The sequence below is a fragment of the Mya arenaria genome, chromosome 1, assembly GCF_026914265.1.
Source record: "Mya arenaria isolate MELC-2E11 chromosome 1, ASM2691426v1".
In the NCBI taxonomy this organism is placed as follows: domain Eukaryota; kingdom Metazoa; phylum Mollusca; class Bivalvia; order Myida; family Myidae; genus Mya; species Mya arenaria.
In genome coordinates, this window is record NC_069122.1 from 20,026,712 (window position 1) to 20,043,674 (window position 16,963).

The 16,963-nt window shown below is 33.2% G+C and overlaps 2 protein-coding genes across 2 annotated transcripts in view; one reads left to right on the forward strand and one right to left on the reverse strand.

The window, feature by feature from the left end:
* LOC128230238 (transcriptional repressor NF-X1-like) overlaps window positions 1–50 on the reverse strand; it is a 28,829-nt gene extending 28,779 nt beyond the window's left edge. Inside the window, exon 1 of the mRNA XM_052942350.1 lies at window positions 8–50. The gene's annotated coding sequence lies outside the window, so the exon portion shown is untranslated. The remainder of the gene's footprint in view (window positions 1–7) is intronic.
* Window positions 51–219: 169 nt separating this feature from the next.
* Window positions 220–16,514, forward strand: LOC128229186 (UPF0538 protein C2orf76 homolog). Its single transcript, XM_052940918.1, has 6 exons — window positions 220–305; window positions 7,161–7,329; window positions 9,768–9,818; window positions 12,738–12,775; window positions 13,467–13,548; window positions 15,110–16,514. Exons 2-6 carry the CDS (start codon window positions 7,197–7,199, stop codon window positions 15,184–15,186), a joined length of 381 nt encoding a protein of 126 aa, XP_052796878.1. The 5' UTR covers window positions 220–305; window positions 7,161–7,196; the 3' UTR covers window positions 15,187–16,514.
* The last annotated feature ends 449 nt before the right edge of the window (window positions 16,515–16,963 follow it).

The window sequence follows — 16,963 nt, forward strand, 5'->3', positions numbered from 1 at the left end:
ATAGTACCAAAGACTTGTGAAATGTTCCCAGGTTGTTGAGCAACTTTTTGACAGCCACGCAGAAAACAAGCATTAAACGAAATTTATATTAAATCAATTGAAATAATTTCATGGGGGACATATTAAAATTCTGAATTGTTATATTCGTTGATAAAAAATATACATTAGACTTTGCTTTCTTTGCTCCTTTTAAAATAATTTTGAAATATACTTTTATTGGATTTCGTTTGAACATTCTCAATTTTTGATCTGTTAGTCGGAAATGCAGGACGGGTTTCCTGAAACGCATAACTGTCACTAAAAAGGTAATATAAGCAACACTGTACAGTGTATTTGTTAAATATGAATACCTTAATCCTGTTTCATGATATTAGAGTGACATTGACGATATTTGTTGGAAAGTCAAATTGTCACATATTTTCGTGATATCAAATTTTCCAGTAGAAACTCCTCAATCACAATCACAGCACCATTGACAATTAATTGCTGTACATTTCATGGCGTTCGAAAGGGTGTTAAATGTCCAACGTTTTACATCTACTTTTTATTCTGGAAATGTCTTAAGCAAGACAAAAGATATCATATAATAAATTTATCAAAAATTAACTTCCTTGTTGGCTTCTTCCTAGTATAAAGTAATAGACGTTTGAGTTTGAGAAATATTGAAATTGTATTTAGTGAAGTATTTTATGTTTGAAATGGATAATAAAAGTTTATATTCATATTTTACCATGTAAGTACAAAGCTGTTTTGCACTAAACAAGCATAAAAAGCATTAAAACACATGATCTATCTTTCCAATAAAACGAAACTTGACTGACACAGACAACAACTATGCCAAGCGGAACAACTCGACCAAATCGTAAACACTCAGCCACCTCCTACAAGCTTCGTGATAGACCTCATAAATACAATCGTAACAATGCGGCCATGACCGACTGTGAAACTGTGAACTGCAGCCAGTGTTATGTTTTGACATAATGAAATGAAGAAAACCCCATCAAACTCATAATTATTCGTTGGATAATTATTGTTTGTGTACGGAACTAATATAACAGGGCTTTTTCAATAGTATCCACGGGTCCGACTATGCGACTATCGGACCCATTCCCAAAGCAAAATATAAGATATTTTTCCCAATCTTCAGAAAAAAATCGCAATCCAAAAAAAAAATCTTTTTTTTTTTTTTAGAAATTCTTTTTACCTGTACTGGTTCATTTTCAACATCCTATTAAATTATGTAATGTGAAGTTTTTTTGGTAATTCAACTCAGAAATCATTGATTTTCATCACATTCAGAGATATGAAATATTATCTGTCATGATTTATTGCAATAGATATTTACACCCCAAGGTTTGATATTTCAGCCATTGTGGGTCTTTTAAAGGGAAAATAAACTAATATTAAATAATTTCCTAATTCACAGGAGACTAGACAGCTTTTTCTTTTCACTGTAAAATTTCCCAATTTCCGCATTTTCATGACGCAAAATTTCCCAAAATGGGCAGAAAAAGCCCTGTATAAGATAACATTATCTTGTAACATTTCTTATTTTTATGATATTCTATGGACGCAATATGCTTTAACCCGGAATCCTGATAAGATCAACTACCCACTTTTGGTGCAAAACAATTTGTACATGAAGGATATGCCATATCAAAAATCGTAAAAAAAATCCCTCAACGTACAATTATTTGGACTAGCTTCTTCCTAGTGTCTTCAGAGTGTTTGACGATTTTGGAGACTCTACATGTCCATATCCCACTTGTTGTTTTCCTAGCTAAGACTGACAGATCCCAGCACTTAGTATCAGGGCTTTATCTATAGTACCCACGGGTCCGATTATCGGATCCATTCCCAAAACTAATTATAAGATATTTTTCCCAATCCTCAGAAAAAATCCCAATCAAAAGTAAAAAGAAATAAAAAAAAAATATGGAAGTCTTTTCATCTGTACTGGTTCATTTTCAACATCCTAATAAACTATGAGATGTAAAATTTGATAATTGAATTCAGAAATCATTGATTTTTATCACATTCAGAGATCAGTATGAAATATTTATAATCTGTCATAATTTATTTCAATAGATATGTACACCCCTAGGATTGATATTTCAGCCATTTTGGTCTTTTAAAAGTTAAAGAAACTTATATTCAATAATTTCCTCATTCACAGGAGACTAGACAGCTTGTTCTTTTAACTGTAAAATTTCCTGATTTCGGCATTTTTGCGACACAAATTTTTCCAAAATGTCTCGGGTCTTTTTCCCAAAATGGGCAGAAAAAGCCCATAGTATTTTGTGTGGCAAGATAAAGCTCACCTGCTAGATAGTTCCAAAATGGCGATGCTTTGTTGGCAGAAACCGATCTGAATAAGTGTTTCATAAAACACTAATGTAATAAGAGAAATAAGAGAAAGGTATTGGTTTAAAATAAGTTATGTATAACTTTTGTGTTTTTATTCAAAAGTGCAGTGTCAAATATAGTGGAGTTACAGTCTTAAGAATATATTTTACATTGGTATGAATCAGTCGACTTGTGGCGTTATTGGAACAAAAAGAATATCCAGATGTTAAAAAAGTTGCCTAATTGTGCATTATTGTGGCTACCTTCTTTCCTTCCTAAATGAATACATAGAGCAATTCTGAATGTACTTAAAATATGTACTATTTGTTCTATAACCCTTGTCAAAATCAGATAATTGCACCACCATGAATATACAGGAAGTCAAGAAAATGAGGTTCCTATTGCTGATAGTTCTAAATTGTTCTGTTTAATAAGTGGCATTGTTATTTAATAGAACTTGACTGTATTCAGACAATGACTGCACGAGGTACTTTTAACAGTTCTATTTTCACTTTCTTACAAAACAGGAAGTAAACAATAAACTGTTTCCCCTTGCAGTTTAGGTTACTGCTGTTACACATTTAATTGTTTTAAAGATTTAAAGTAAAAAAATAAAATAAAAAATAAACGAAATATATAAAAAGACAGTTTTGATATTTCAGCATTATTATTTTTGACAGCCGTCCTAGTAAGTAAAAACTACTAATGGAATCCATTAGTTTTCATAAAAGGCAATGTTATTGCCATCTTTGAATTTAACTGCTGCTGAAATTGGCACGGTTACTGATCTGATCCATATCAACATAGCTGTCAATGCTAAAATGAGCCTTAGAGTGTGAAAACCTTCTAGGGGCCTTCGTACATCGGTTTCATTGGTCAAACACAACTAACACATGAACTAATATTTTTACTGATTTATTCATTCAACAAAAACCATACTTTTTATTTTTGTGAATTTTGTTTTAATTGAAATGCGTGAGAAATTACATACCGGTAGTCAGCGTGAGACCTTGATTTCATTGCCAAAAGTGTGAGACTAAATGACACGGTGAAACCGTGGAACGCGCATGGTATGTAGTTGAAGTAATTTAGTTGAAGCCTGGCAGATGCTATGCCTTGCATATAACATTTGTTTTTAGCAATATACACAAGTTGTCATCACAAAGTAGCTATAAGCAGGCACATGCTTTACCAGGGTTCACACAGTCACGGAAAAGTCATGGAATTTCGAAATTGGTCTGGGAAAAAAGATTTTTTGGCAAAAGTCAGGGAATTTTATGATGAAGGGGCATTTGTCGTACAAGTACTCGCATATAGTGACAAAAGGCCAAAGCAGTTTCTTCCATTTTGTATTATTGTTGTCATTATTAATATATTCAAACATTTTGTACCTTATTAACCAATAGCTTGATATTGCTTTATATGCTTGTGTTAAAGTACTTGTGGTATAAGCTCATGCACTTTATTTTTATATCACAGGGAGTTTTTAAATTTTTGAGCAGTTTCTATGCATATAACACTTAAGAGCTTGATTTGTATGTTTATGATTCTCTTTATTCATTCCTAAGTATGAGTAGCAGTATTTAATAGCTTTTACTGAAATGACCTTTAAGGAGAATTTCTATGATTATTATTTGTAGTTTTGTGTTGAATCCATCTAAAAAAAATCATACAGAGAAAAAAATTACAATTAAGGGCAGGGGATTTGTTTTCTTAATTTGATTGTTTGTCTTGTTTTATACTACCAGTAGATACAAACATTTCATTGGCTGGATTTTTTTTACAATACTAATTGAATCTATGTGATAATTTTTTAGATAATACTTAGGATGAAGAGGGAAATTACAAAAAAGAAAGAAAAAAAAGAATAAACATAAAAATTATTGAAATAGTACAAGGAGGTAAGGGTTGGCTATGGGGAAGGAAGGAGGCCAACATGTTAAGTACATTTCATGCTCATATATGATCTGTTTTGAGCATGTGAATTGGTCAGGGAGAATTGAATTTAGTCAGGGAAAAGTCAGTGAAAAGTCAGGGAATTTTGTTTTGCCATCTTTGTGGGAACCCTGTTAACCTTAGTAGTTCTGCCTTCGGAGGGTGATGTCAGCAAGTTATTAGCCAATCAGCTTTTGGATTGTAACTAGCTTAATCAGCTTTTGATAAAAGTGGGGTGCTGATTGGCTAGCTTTCTGGTGCTGTCATTTTGGAAAATGACCTCATTTATTGATCTATGTTTGCACAGAAATTCCCCCGAGTTAAGGTTGTTGCTGGGTACAAATTGATAATGAGTCAAATTTGGTTCATAAGGTTGTTGCTGGGTACAAATTGATAATGAGTCAAATTTGGTTCATGTCGAAAGTTTAGATCTCACGTCAACTGAAATTATATAACCTAGATTAAAAGACCAGTTTCTCAACAATGAAAGAACATACGCTCCATATTATCCTTTATACAAATTATGGCCCCTTATAGACTTTGGAACTTAGGTTAAAGTTTCAGGGCAGGTTGGGATATTTATTAATAACTTCTATACCCTTCATTCTATTGACTTGATACTTCACACAGTTGTTCAGGACCATCACACAATGAGGTTACATAACTCCATATTATCCTTAATACAAGTTATGGCCCCTGATTGACTTAGGAACTTACATTAAAGTTTCAGGGCAAGTTTGGATTTTAATAAAAAAACTTCTATACCCTTCATTCAATTGACTTAATACTTCACACAATTAATGACAACCATCTTACAATAAGGTTACATAACTCCATTTAAACCCTAAATACCAATTATGGCCCTTGATTGTCTTTTCTTTTTTTTTAGCGCAATTTTATTTTTCACAAAGGGAAAACAAGTTATAAGAATGCCTTGTGTCATTGAATGCCTTGTGTCATTGTTTGGGCGGGCTGGTGGGAGGGCAGCGTCAAAGTCACCTGTATGTATCGAATAATTTTAGCTAGGTTTGACATCTAGTGACCAAAGTTGCTATATAGGAAGAGGTTATGGAGACCTTTCATGGGATTGTGTTTTGTGGCCCATAGGGCCAAGGTCAAGGTCAAGGCTACTATAAATAGAAAAATGGTTGGTATTGAATAACTTAAGTAAGGGTTGACATATTGCGAGCAGACTTGGTATATGTAAAGAGTTTATAGAGACCTTTCATGAGATTGTGTTTTGGGCCCCCGAGAGTTATGGTCACTGTTCACTTTTTAATTTGATTTTTTTGCTTTTGACAGGCACATACATCATTATTGTATTCACTTTTAAGTTAAAGCGGTGTAGTTGAGCGCGTTGTCTTATGACAGCTCTTGTTAATCTGGGTCATACACAATGGTCTGCCAATAAGGGCTGTAAGGTCTACTGGCCTTTATATCTATGTTGTATAATTGGTGAATCTGGGGTATATGGTCTTCCAATTTTGGCCAGATCATCTTTTAAATTGGGCTGTATCATGGTTTTCCAATCTGGGCTATATATATACTGTGATTGGCCATTTTTAGCTCTACTGGCCAAAGGCCAGAAGAGCTTATGCGATGGTAATGTGTACATAGTATGTGCGTTCGTGCGTCCGTGCGTCTGTAAACTATTGCTTGTGAACACGATACAGTCTTCAGTTTTGATTGTATCTCGATGAAACTTGTACAGTATCTAGATATCCATTAGAGCTCGGTTCCTTTCGAAAACCAGCCAGATCCGCCCATGCATGCCTAGATTATGGCCTTTGATTGTATAAAAAAATGCTCTTGTGTATACAATTGGTTGTGAACACGATACAGTCTTCAGTTTTGATTGTATCTCGATGAAACTTGTACAGTATCTAGATATCCATTAGAGCTCGGTTCCTTTCGAAAACCAGCAAGATTCGCCCATGAATGCCTAGATTATGGGCCATGCAAGATTTAAAGAAATGCTTTCTATTTTTAGCCAGGTCTGCATGAGCGAATTCTATTTTTAGCCATGTTGACATGTACATGTAAATTCAAGTCTAGAGTTAAGGGAGACAATTTGCAAGTCTAGGATTTAGAGAGACAATTTGCTTTTTGCTTCTGCAGTTGATTTTGTGAATTACTCTGCCTTGTTCTAGTTGAAAGCCCAAAGGCCATTTTTAGCTTTAAGTTCTGTAGTTTGCGCATTCATCTTAACAAAATTGGTTGTGAATGTTTAAGTTATGCACCTGGTGTCATTACTGGCCACACCCACGGTTCACAGGTTTGGTAAACATAAATCTGGAAAGGTTTGAAAATCTTTTTGTGTGTTTGTGCATCCATCTCAGCACAATTGATTTTGAATGTTTGTTCAAATTGATCAATGTTGTCCTAGGATGCCCTTGACTTTGACCTTTTGTCCAACTTTTTTAACATTTAAAACTACAGAAATTTTTACTATGAGTACAGTTTTGAAAGTATTTTTTTTTTTTGTCAGATGACTTTTACTTGGCACATATTAAAATAGTTCATGCAACTAATCTGCTTACAATACTTTCTGGGCTCAAATGTTGAACGTGCTATGTTTTCAGGTAACCCATACACAGAACATAAACTATATGTCTGTTGCCTTTTACCCATACATACATGCTCTGGATTGATATGACCACAAAAGCCATGCCAGTAGAGCATAGGCCCTTTTGGGCCTCTTGTTTAATACCTATACACAAAATTGCATGTATTCTCTTTATGTAAAACTTTCAATTAAAAATACTATATCATGATATTCAAGTTTCAGTTATGATATGGGTTTTAAAGTATGTTACTTGTACTGGTATATATACATTATATTAGTTTCTTTGTAAATCTATTTTTCTGTGTGTTTCCAGGAATAAATTCATACCTGTTACTGGGCTGCTGATGAAATGAGCACAGAAAGAGCTGTAGTAACTGTCCGTTTGATTCGGTCGTTTGAACAACGTAACATCAAACACGTCGTTTATAAGGATGTAGACCTGTCACAGACAACGGCAGATTTCATTCAGTACTTGCTCAATGGTATGTCTTGTGTTTAAGGCAACACCAAACATATGTTTCATTTGTCCGATTTACTATTCCTTTTGTATAGAAAATACTTTTTTTAAAGCTGCATTCTCACAGAATTACTGCTTTGACAAAAAAATAAAATTGTCTCGTCATTTACAAATATGCATGAAACATTTTTTAACATAAATTTGGAAACCTGATGTCTGAATTTTTGTCTGCAGTCTTTTATCACTGGTTTCCATGCAGTTTCGCCAAAAATTCCATTCCATTCCAAGACCAGAAATAAAGAAGTTATAAAAATGTTCAATTTGTGAGAGTGCAGCTTTAAGCAACCTGTTCTATTTTTCACTATAGAAATTGCCATAAATGCTCTCTTGTGAAGCTATGTTGTATCAAACAACACAAAAACATGTTATTATTATGTCTCTGACATGTTCCTGAAGTCTAAAACAGTGATATTAAATGAACAATTTATTTGGTATATCCTTAACCCTTAGGCTGCTGATGGCGATTTTAAAGGCTTTGCAAACAGCTTGGAACCAGACCAGCGGCGCCTGGTCAGGTTCCAAGCTGTTTGCCACTCAGTCAATATATGCCCAAAGTTTTAAGGAAATTGAAAGAAATTTAGAATAAACCAGACGACATTTTTGAGCAGACGACAATTTACCCAGCATGCAAAGGGTTAAATTACATTGAGATAAAGTTATAATTGTTCAGGATAATTATTTTTATTATTATTTATGTAACATAGACATACATGCCATATCTCCCGGTGGGGGAAAAAATCCCCACGGAATTTTGATGCATCCCCCGGACTCCCGGCGAGATAAAAATCCCCCTGAATTTTTGAAAAAAAATAATATTTTTTTAAATAGGTTTTACAACAGGCAATAATGATAAAGTGAAACCGCTGTATGTGAGTGAAACTGAATGTAAACAAACAACACCACAGGGAAATAATGACGGTATAAATTATAATGAATAAATTTAAAAAAGGTTTGATCAATGCCAAAAGGTAACTTTTACAAGAAGTGATTAATTTATTTGTAGTAATGATCAAAGGCAAGAAATATTACAATTTGGGAAATGGAAGAAATTAATAATATTTATTTCGTTCTAAAAAACAGAAATTGTAACACACAAAGAGTGTTTGTCATACCACATTCTTAACAACCAGGGGACATCCTTGAGAACATAATTGCATACCACATCCTTAACAACCAGGGGACATCCTATTGTAGCTAGGGGACATCCTTGAGAACATAATTGTCTGTGTTAATTGACTTCTCTGTTGTCATTACATCAAAGTGTTGTAAGATTAGCTGTCTTTTCTCATTGAAACAATTGTCACACATTTGCTACGAAAATCCATTATCATTTATTATATAATTAAATTTATTTTTGTTAATGCGCGAAAGCATTAAAAAACCGAATTAATTAAACATAGTTGTGCCTTAATTCTATGGGATATCAACAGCGACATGCGTGATTAACTACAGAGTCTGAAATCTGAGATTGCCGCTTACATCATTTTAAGGTAATGTAATGAAAAATTTGTTTTCATATCAATCTTATAGAAGACCTGATTATGCAAATATATCTGTTTTTAAAAGATTCTCCGTTGAATGTTGATCCACTGTAGTCGCAAATTAATAACAACACTGATTACTTTTTGTCGTCTGACCACTTTCTGCCGGCCGCTATAAATTATTGTCGCAGCGTTCCTTATTAGAAACATGGTAGATTATTTGATCTCATTCAAAATTAACTTTGTATCAATTACTATCTTTATCACCTATGATGGCATAAAGCACCGCTAACGAATGGCCACATCGCGATAAAATATGGACAGAATACACATCGCAAAAATGTATAACATAGTTCTTGGAATATTTCTATAACCGGCCTTTCTTTAAGGGAGGCGGGGAGTGGGTATTTTTGTGGGTATTTTTTAGGGGGGGTGGGGGGTGGTTGAAACCTGAACATGCGTCTTGTTGTAGAAATATTTTCAAGCTTCCGAATGTAACCCAAAAAAATCTCAACACAGTGATCCTGTTCACTGATCAACACTATGTTCATTTTAAAGGGACTGTACTCCTGACCCTTTTAATGACTGTAGTTTTGATCAGTCAACTTTTCTTTTGGTTACTTTCGTGTTTTTCGTACTTAAAACCTTTCAATCAAATTTAAGTTACTGTCAGATTTTGAGGCCTTTTCAGATTTTCTGACATTTGTTCAACTGCAGTAATTCATAGTTATTTTATACTAGATCATACTAGGAGTGACCCCTTTGATAAATCTGAAGAAAATATAAATATTTTAGGTTAAATGTCACTAATTTTTACAGGTCATATGACAATTATGCAGGACTTCATTCCCATCAAACTACTATGCATAAAACAATTTTGTATTCTGTGTACTGTACATATAATGCTTGCATCTCATTTCAGATTTGAAATCCAGGCCTGGAATTTCTCCACCTTTCAAGATGTTTACTTTTGGTGAGATGGTATTTTGTTTAGAATTTCCTTGCTGGTTATGACTTTGTGCTGTATTTCTTTAATTTGACATTATGCTGTATAGCGCTTTAAATTTACACGATGTACTAGAGATCCCGAGGAAACCAACATGTCTAGCTTGGTGTCCACAAAGCAAACTCATGTGCCCCTAGGCCGGAAAATTGAACCCAGGATACATTATGAGAGGCGAGTGTGCTAATTATACAACCAAATATTGCAGAAACATTTAGAGCAATATAGGAGATATGTAAGACTGGGTCCCTAGACTTACCGAAATACGATTATTTACCGAAAGACGGATAAAATTATCGAAATATGCATGAAAGTTACCGAAAGACGCCTTCTAATGCATTTTATTTTTAATAATCTTGTATATATAATGATTATACGCATTGTAGCCAAAAACTATAAAAAAATATTTACAAATAATGACTTTATTGACAAAAGAATTTCCCTTTTTTAGTCAAATACAGTTATCTCCCGTCGTCAACCGAAATACGTTTTATGGATATGGTTAAACTGGAGTAAACATGATAGAAATTTACCGAAAGACGCTTGCTATTGTATTTATTTTTAATATTCATATATATTTGATGATTTTACACATTGTAGCCAAAAATTATAAAATAATATCTAGAAATAATGAGTTTTTTGACAAAAGAATTTCCTGTATTTAGCCAATAAGAGTATTCTCCTGTTCTCAACCGAAATACGATTTATTGATATGTTTTTGGTGAAGTAAGAACATGACAAATATATACAGTTAACTAAATTTTTATTTTATTTTTCATAATTTCTCTACATACATGACATATACATCTGATTAACATCGAACATGGAAGGCTGCATAAAACATAATTCATACACATAATAAAATTACATGAAATATTGAACGCTGCAAATACAAAATAAAATGATTAACTTACACCATGTATTTAAACTATTGACAAAGACATATACATGTTAATGACAAAAGCTATGGTAAATGTACATTGAAAATTCACCTTGTGTTACAAACAAATGTGTCAGACATACAAACAATAAAATTGAGATAGAGTTAGAAGAAACCAATTCCTACAACTTAAACAATGTATGCATTGATCACTACTACAGTCAACAGCACATATAGCACAAGGAAACTCATCCATCATTAATGATCTCAGAATGTAAAGTTCTATTAATTTGGACTTCTTTAATACTTACAGCAATAACTTACCTTTTTACTCGCGATTGTTATTTATGAATCTTCAAATGAAGCCGTCAATTTGTGTGAAAATCACCCGCAATTATAAATGTACACGTAATGCGGTCCTTTAATGCGTAATTATTATGGTATTTACTCAACACGTGTCACAGAGCCGAAAAGGGTTAACCCAAATTAACACACTTTCAATAATACCAAACTGTCCCCCAAAAAACGTGCCGCTACTTTGTGGGGTGTCATATACCGGGTGATAATTATGTTGTTTTAAACATCGCCTGATTTTGTGTATTTGGTGTGGTCTGGTTAATATTGTCCATAAGTAGGCTAATTTATCTGATGATGAGAACTTCGCTGTTTAAAAACTTCTTTTTTCAAATTTCGTATAAACAAAAATTAAAATTTGAAAGCCCTGAATTATATTGTAGATCTAAGATCTAAGTTAGTTTAAAAGAAAATGATTTTAGCGACATTTTCGACCTATTTCAAAGGCAATCTTTCAAATATATCCCAAAATACTTTCAAATGCTGTATATTGATCTAACATTTCCATAAGAATATAAATGCTATTATTTGAATCCAAATTCATAATCATTTTCATAATACAACAACTAATAAGTTATTTTTACCTGCGTTAAATCGTCTTTCGGTTGGCGAAGGGAGACAACTATTTCACTGACATATTGTCTTTATTCAATTGAACAATAAGTAAATATTTTCATGAACTTTTTCATTTTTATAGTGTGTTTTAGTTATATGAATATTATGAGATCATCATTAATTGGAATAATTGATTATTTTGGAAGCTTTTATCTGTCTTTCGGTTGGCGAGTCGGCACGCGGAATTCGATCTCGAACACTGAAATTTCAACTTACTGCCTATTACATCATTATATTTTAATATTTTTCTCTAAAATTTGGTTTGGTAAAGTATTTGTATAACATTAATATAAAAACAATAAAATAAATGCATTAGAAGGCGTCTTTCGGTAACTTTCATGCGTATTTCGGTAATTTTATCCGTCTTTCGGTAAATAATCGTATTTCGGTAAGTCTAGGGACCGTGTAAGACTTTTGGTCAGACAGACTAAAACATACCTGTGTCTGTATTCACTAAAGCCTTTGTCTGAGTTTGAGACTTAAAGGGGCTAGATACCAGATGGTTCCAAAATTTGCAAATACATTCTTTCCACAAAACAAGCCTAGAATTGTCAAAACGAGCTAGTATGTGGCCAATAATACATCATGTTACTTGATAAAAACAATATTGCCGCTATATACAACACCTTTATGATGCTATCAATTTATGACTTAATGTCAAGAGTAATTGCTCTTGTTATGTTTATGATCGTGTTATATCATGATGTACATGTCATTAATGATATAAATATTACCAATCTGTAACATATTTGTGAAGTATTTAAATAAAGTATCATTTAGTAAACACTGGAAACTACAGGGACAGGCCCACTGATAAACCAATATCTTGTTTAAAGGGACTCGCTCATGTTTTGGCAAATAAAAAAATAGTGGTTATGACATGTGACAATGTCTCTCAACCAATCATAATACAACCTTTTAATGAATTCCGTTATTAAGGATTTTCAAAAAATGGGCTTAACAAAAACAATATTTAAACATATATCAACATTTTTAGTTAACAGTTATAATTGTAAAATCTGTTTTCTTTTGTTTTTCAGATACCTTGAAAATCTCTCACCAGCCGTTTGGTTCAAAGGTAATTTACATGGAAAAGTTGTTTATCAACAGATGAACACAATAGTCGCAAGTTTTTCCAAACAGGAATATCATTTTTATGGTCAATTAGTTAAGTTAAAGGAGCATGGATACATGCATTTTTTTATTTTTTTTTAATGCATTTTATGTTTAACTCACTTAATTTAACACTCCTGAATAACTTGTACACTTTGGTGGGAATCGAACCTACAACACCTGGCTCTGCAGGCAGACACTTAACAGCATTGCTATAAATTCTGTTCCAATAGGGAGATGTTGTAAGTCATACTACATTCATATCAAATACCCGATAACATATACAATGTACACTTGGTTGGGAATCGAGCCCACAACCACTGGCTAAGAAGGGAGACACTCAACAGCATCGCTATAAAAGCTGTCCTAATAAGGAGAAATGAGTGCTGCTATATACATATCAAATACATGATAACATTTACACTCTGGGTGATATCAAACCCACGACCCCTCATGCTGCAGGTCTACACAACAGCATCGCTATAAAAGCTGTCCCTAAAGGGAGACGTTATGAGTCCTGCTATATACATATCAACTACCTGATAACATAATACACTTTGGTTTAAATCAAACCCACGAGCCCTTTTTCTGAAGCGCATCGCTATAAAAGCAGTATTATATATAACTGTATTAACTCCAAATTTTATCCTCAACAGACCACTGACCCAGTGATCAACAGAGAAAATGATGAGGTGCTAGTGTTAAAGCCAGAAGCCACTTTAAAGGAGTCAAAAATAGGTATGCACAACAGATTGTTAAAAAATATTCATTATTTTGGGTGTCCAATGTACATATAATGTTTTGTTTTATTGTACTTATCGGCAGTCATGTTTAATTTTAATTCATTTCTTACTGATTATTATTATGTAAAACAAATGACTGAAAAATCAGTATGGATAAAGTTTTTGCAGTTTGTGTTTTTAAGCTTGTTTGTTTTTCAAGTATTGTCATGGCTTTGATATTGTTGACATCAACATTCTCTGCATAATAGTAGTTGAATAAGGCCCATAACTAAAGGTTTAATAATTGTGGAGTGATGACCCTTTAATAACAGGAAAGGGTTGAAGTATATACTGCGTGGCTCTAAATAATAATGTTTATTTGTTTTAACTGAAAATATAAACAACTCAACTTCCATATCTCAATTGAACAGCCTTACGGCAATTGCAGATATTTAAATGTATGTAAGGTTTGTATGGGGTTTGATTACCTTTAAGATGCATGTCATACAGATTTAAAATGTTTTATGCCTCTTTAAAAAAGGGGCCTTAATGGTTTGAACTTGTACCATGAAATTTATTTAGCTGAAAATGACATGTTATGTTTTGATGGTCAGTGATCAAGGTCAATGTCACTTTGTCTTCACAATAACTTGAGAATGGCTCACCCTAGGACCATGAAACTTTACTGGTAGGTTCACCTTGACCAGTAAATGATCTAATAAGTTTTGAGGTCAGTAGGTCAAAGTCACAGTCAACAATCTTATGAGATCTATCGCATAAAAACATGATAGCAGTTACACCTATGGTAGGATTATAAACTTAAGTTGTAGGTTATCCTTGACCAGTAGTAGACCTAATTTGTTTTTGTCGGCAGATTTTAACAGATTTAGGCCACAGTCAACAATCTTTTAAACTCGTTGTCATAACAATAACTTGAAGGGTTGATGTCGACAACTTACAGGGTTTGATATTTGACCATGAAACGCGACAAGTAGATGGCGCATATTTTTTTTTTTGTGGTCATTAAGTCAAAGGTGAAGGACACAGTTCAAAGGTTTATATGTTTGTCATAAATTTCCAATGCTTGCCAAATAAATTTATTTTAACACCTTTACTTAATCTTTCACATGTTTGTGACAAAGCAGTGTTCAGTGGGCGTTATGTTTGTCAAACATCTATAGTTCATGTTAAAATTTGTACTTGGCAACAGCTAACTTGCAGGGTTTACTCCTTGTTAGAACTTGCTAAGCAAATTTCTTTAAACACACATGGCAGTGTACATGATGCTGAACCAATATATAAATATTCATAACTGGTAGGCCAACGGAGAGATTTACTAGTCACATGATAATACTGGATGTGGACGTAGTCTAATACAACCATTTGTTAAACAAAGTTGGTCATTATTGAATGTGTTCATAATCCGATTAAAGTGTTGTATCAATTTTATAAATAATGGAAATTATGTATTAGTTTACACATACATGTAACCGTTAATGTTAAAATATATTTTCAATTACAAAAATGTATATACAATGAGCCAAAAAGGTATACATATGTTTTCTTTTTCTTTTTAGTGAATGAGACAGAGTTATCTTTCTTCAAGCTTGAAGACTATAGAGCCTACCAACAAAACCCCCAACTTGTCTGGTGATGTCATCGGTCCTGGTGATGTCATCGACCCTGTTGATGTCATGCGTCTTTGTGATGTCATGTGTCCTAGTGGTGTCATCTGCCCAAGTGATGTCATCTGCCCCGGGGGTGTCATCTGCCCCATTGATGTCATCTGCCCAAGTGATGTCATCTGACAAGCTGGCTGGTCTATCAGTGAAATGAAGAAGAGTGCTACTGAAATCATTGTAAGGTCTACACATCATAAGAGTTGAATCCAGTTCGGTTGATGTATATTTATATGCATTCATAGTTCTGTACATATAATTATGAGAATGCCATTATGTCAACCCCTAGGCCATATGAAATTGATTCTAGGATAAGTGTCGGGTTCTAATTTAAAAATCAACCTACTTGATTAAAAAAATGAGTCATGCAAAATACAAGTTTTATTCTCTTGATATATATCAGTTTTCTCAAAAGATAACATCTCATATATACATTTCCATTTCCATACAGTTAGATATTTGAACTTCTCTTATTATCATTGTGATATATTTCCTTACTGAGATCACTGTTCTTTCAAGTATTTAGTTTTTTTTTAGATTTTGTTAGATTTTGTTTTTTTATCCTGTTTGGCTGAAAAATTGCCCACTTGATGATGCTAAACATAGATTCAATCTGGCTTGGCCATACATGTTATTGATGTTAAGTGTTACACATGATTCTGGTTATAGTTTATCTTTCTAATTAGAATGTACCGTATTATAATTTTCTAATGGCCATATGGTTTTTTGTCATTTAATTAGTCCTTCGAACGCATAGTTGTTTGACCATTACGCCCACTTAAATAGGGGAGGAGGTACATAGATTTGTTCTTGTCTGTTTATCAGGAATAGTGTAACACAGACTGCTCCTAAAGGGTAACAACTCTATTGTAACTGTAACCTTTGTGTCAGCTTTCATTTGAGAGTTATGTCCCTTGCATTGACAAGAATTTTTTTTATATAATATATATTATATAAAGATATATAAATCTAGGGGTGCCTGCAAGACTGGAGTATGTCCTTCTATGAATTCATGAAATTCATGCAATCCTGCAGGCACCCCTTGACAAACATGTAGGATGTTTTTGCACACATGGTTTCGAATATGTCTAAAAGGTTTGACATATGCAGTTATTTAAAGTGACACTCTTATTCAAAATCAATACATACACATGTATAACAAACATAAATTTTGAGTGTTAAACCTTTAACCTCTTACTAAATAATGCACTTATGGAAAATATTAATTACTGATAACAAGATTGTAAAAGTGTGTTTAATAGTTAAAAATGCAAAAATATTAAATGCTTGGTGAGTGCTAAAAGATTGACTGTGATCTACAATTGTCTCATAAGGTAGAAATACCATGTTTTCTGCACCTTTCTTTCAAATTTAACTTGGTATCGTTCATAATACCCATTGTTTTCGACATTTATTCATTATTTTTGATATTTTAAAACAATTGCATTAATTGTGGTAAATCTTATTTGGGAAGGAGAGTGCATCTTTAAGTTTGGCACCTGGAGGCTTATTCATTAAGAATCCTAGATTTGATTTCACACCACTTCTTCAATGTTATAATTTCAACAGTGCAGGCCTACTGTTTTTTTTCCTTCATGCTGTAAGGATTTCAGGCTTCTTAACCAAACAGGCCTCTTATCATTGATAGAACATGCAGTTAACCAGAGTTGTGACCATTGACTACTTGAAAATGAATTGCAAAATCTTTTGTCTTTTTGAAAACTTGTTCTTTTGAGTGATGAGACTGTACAT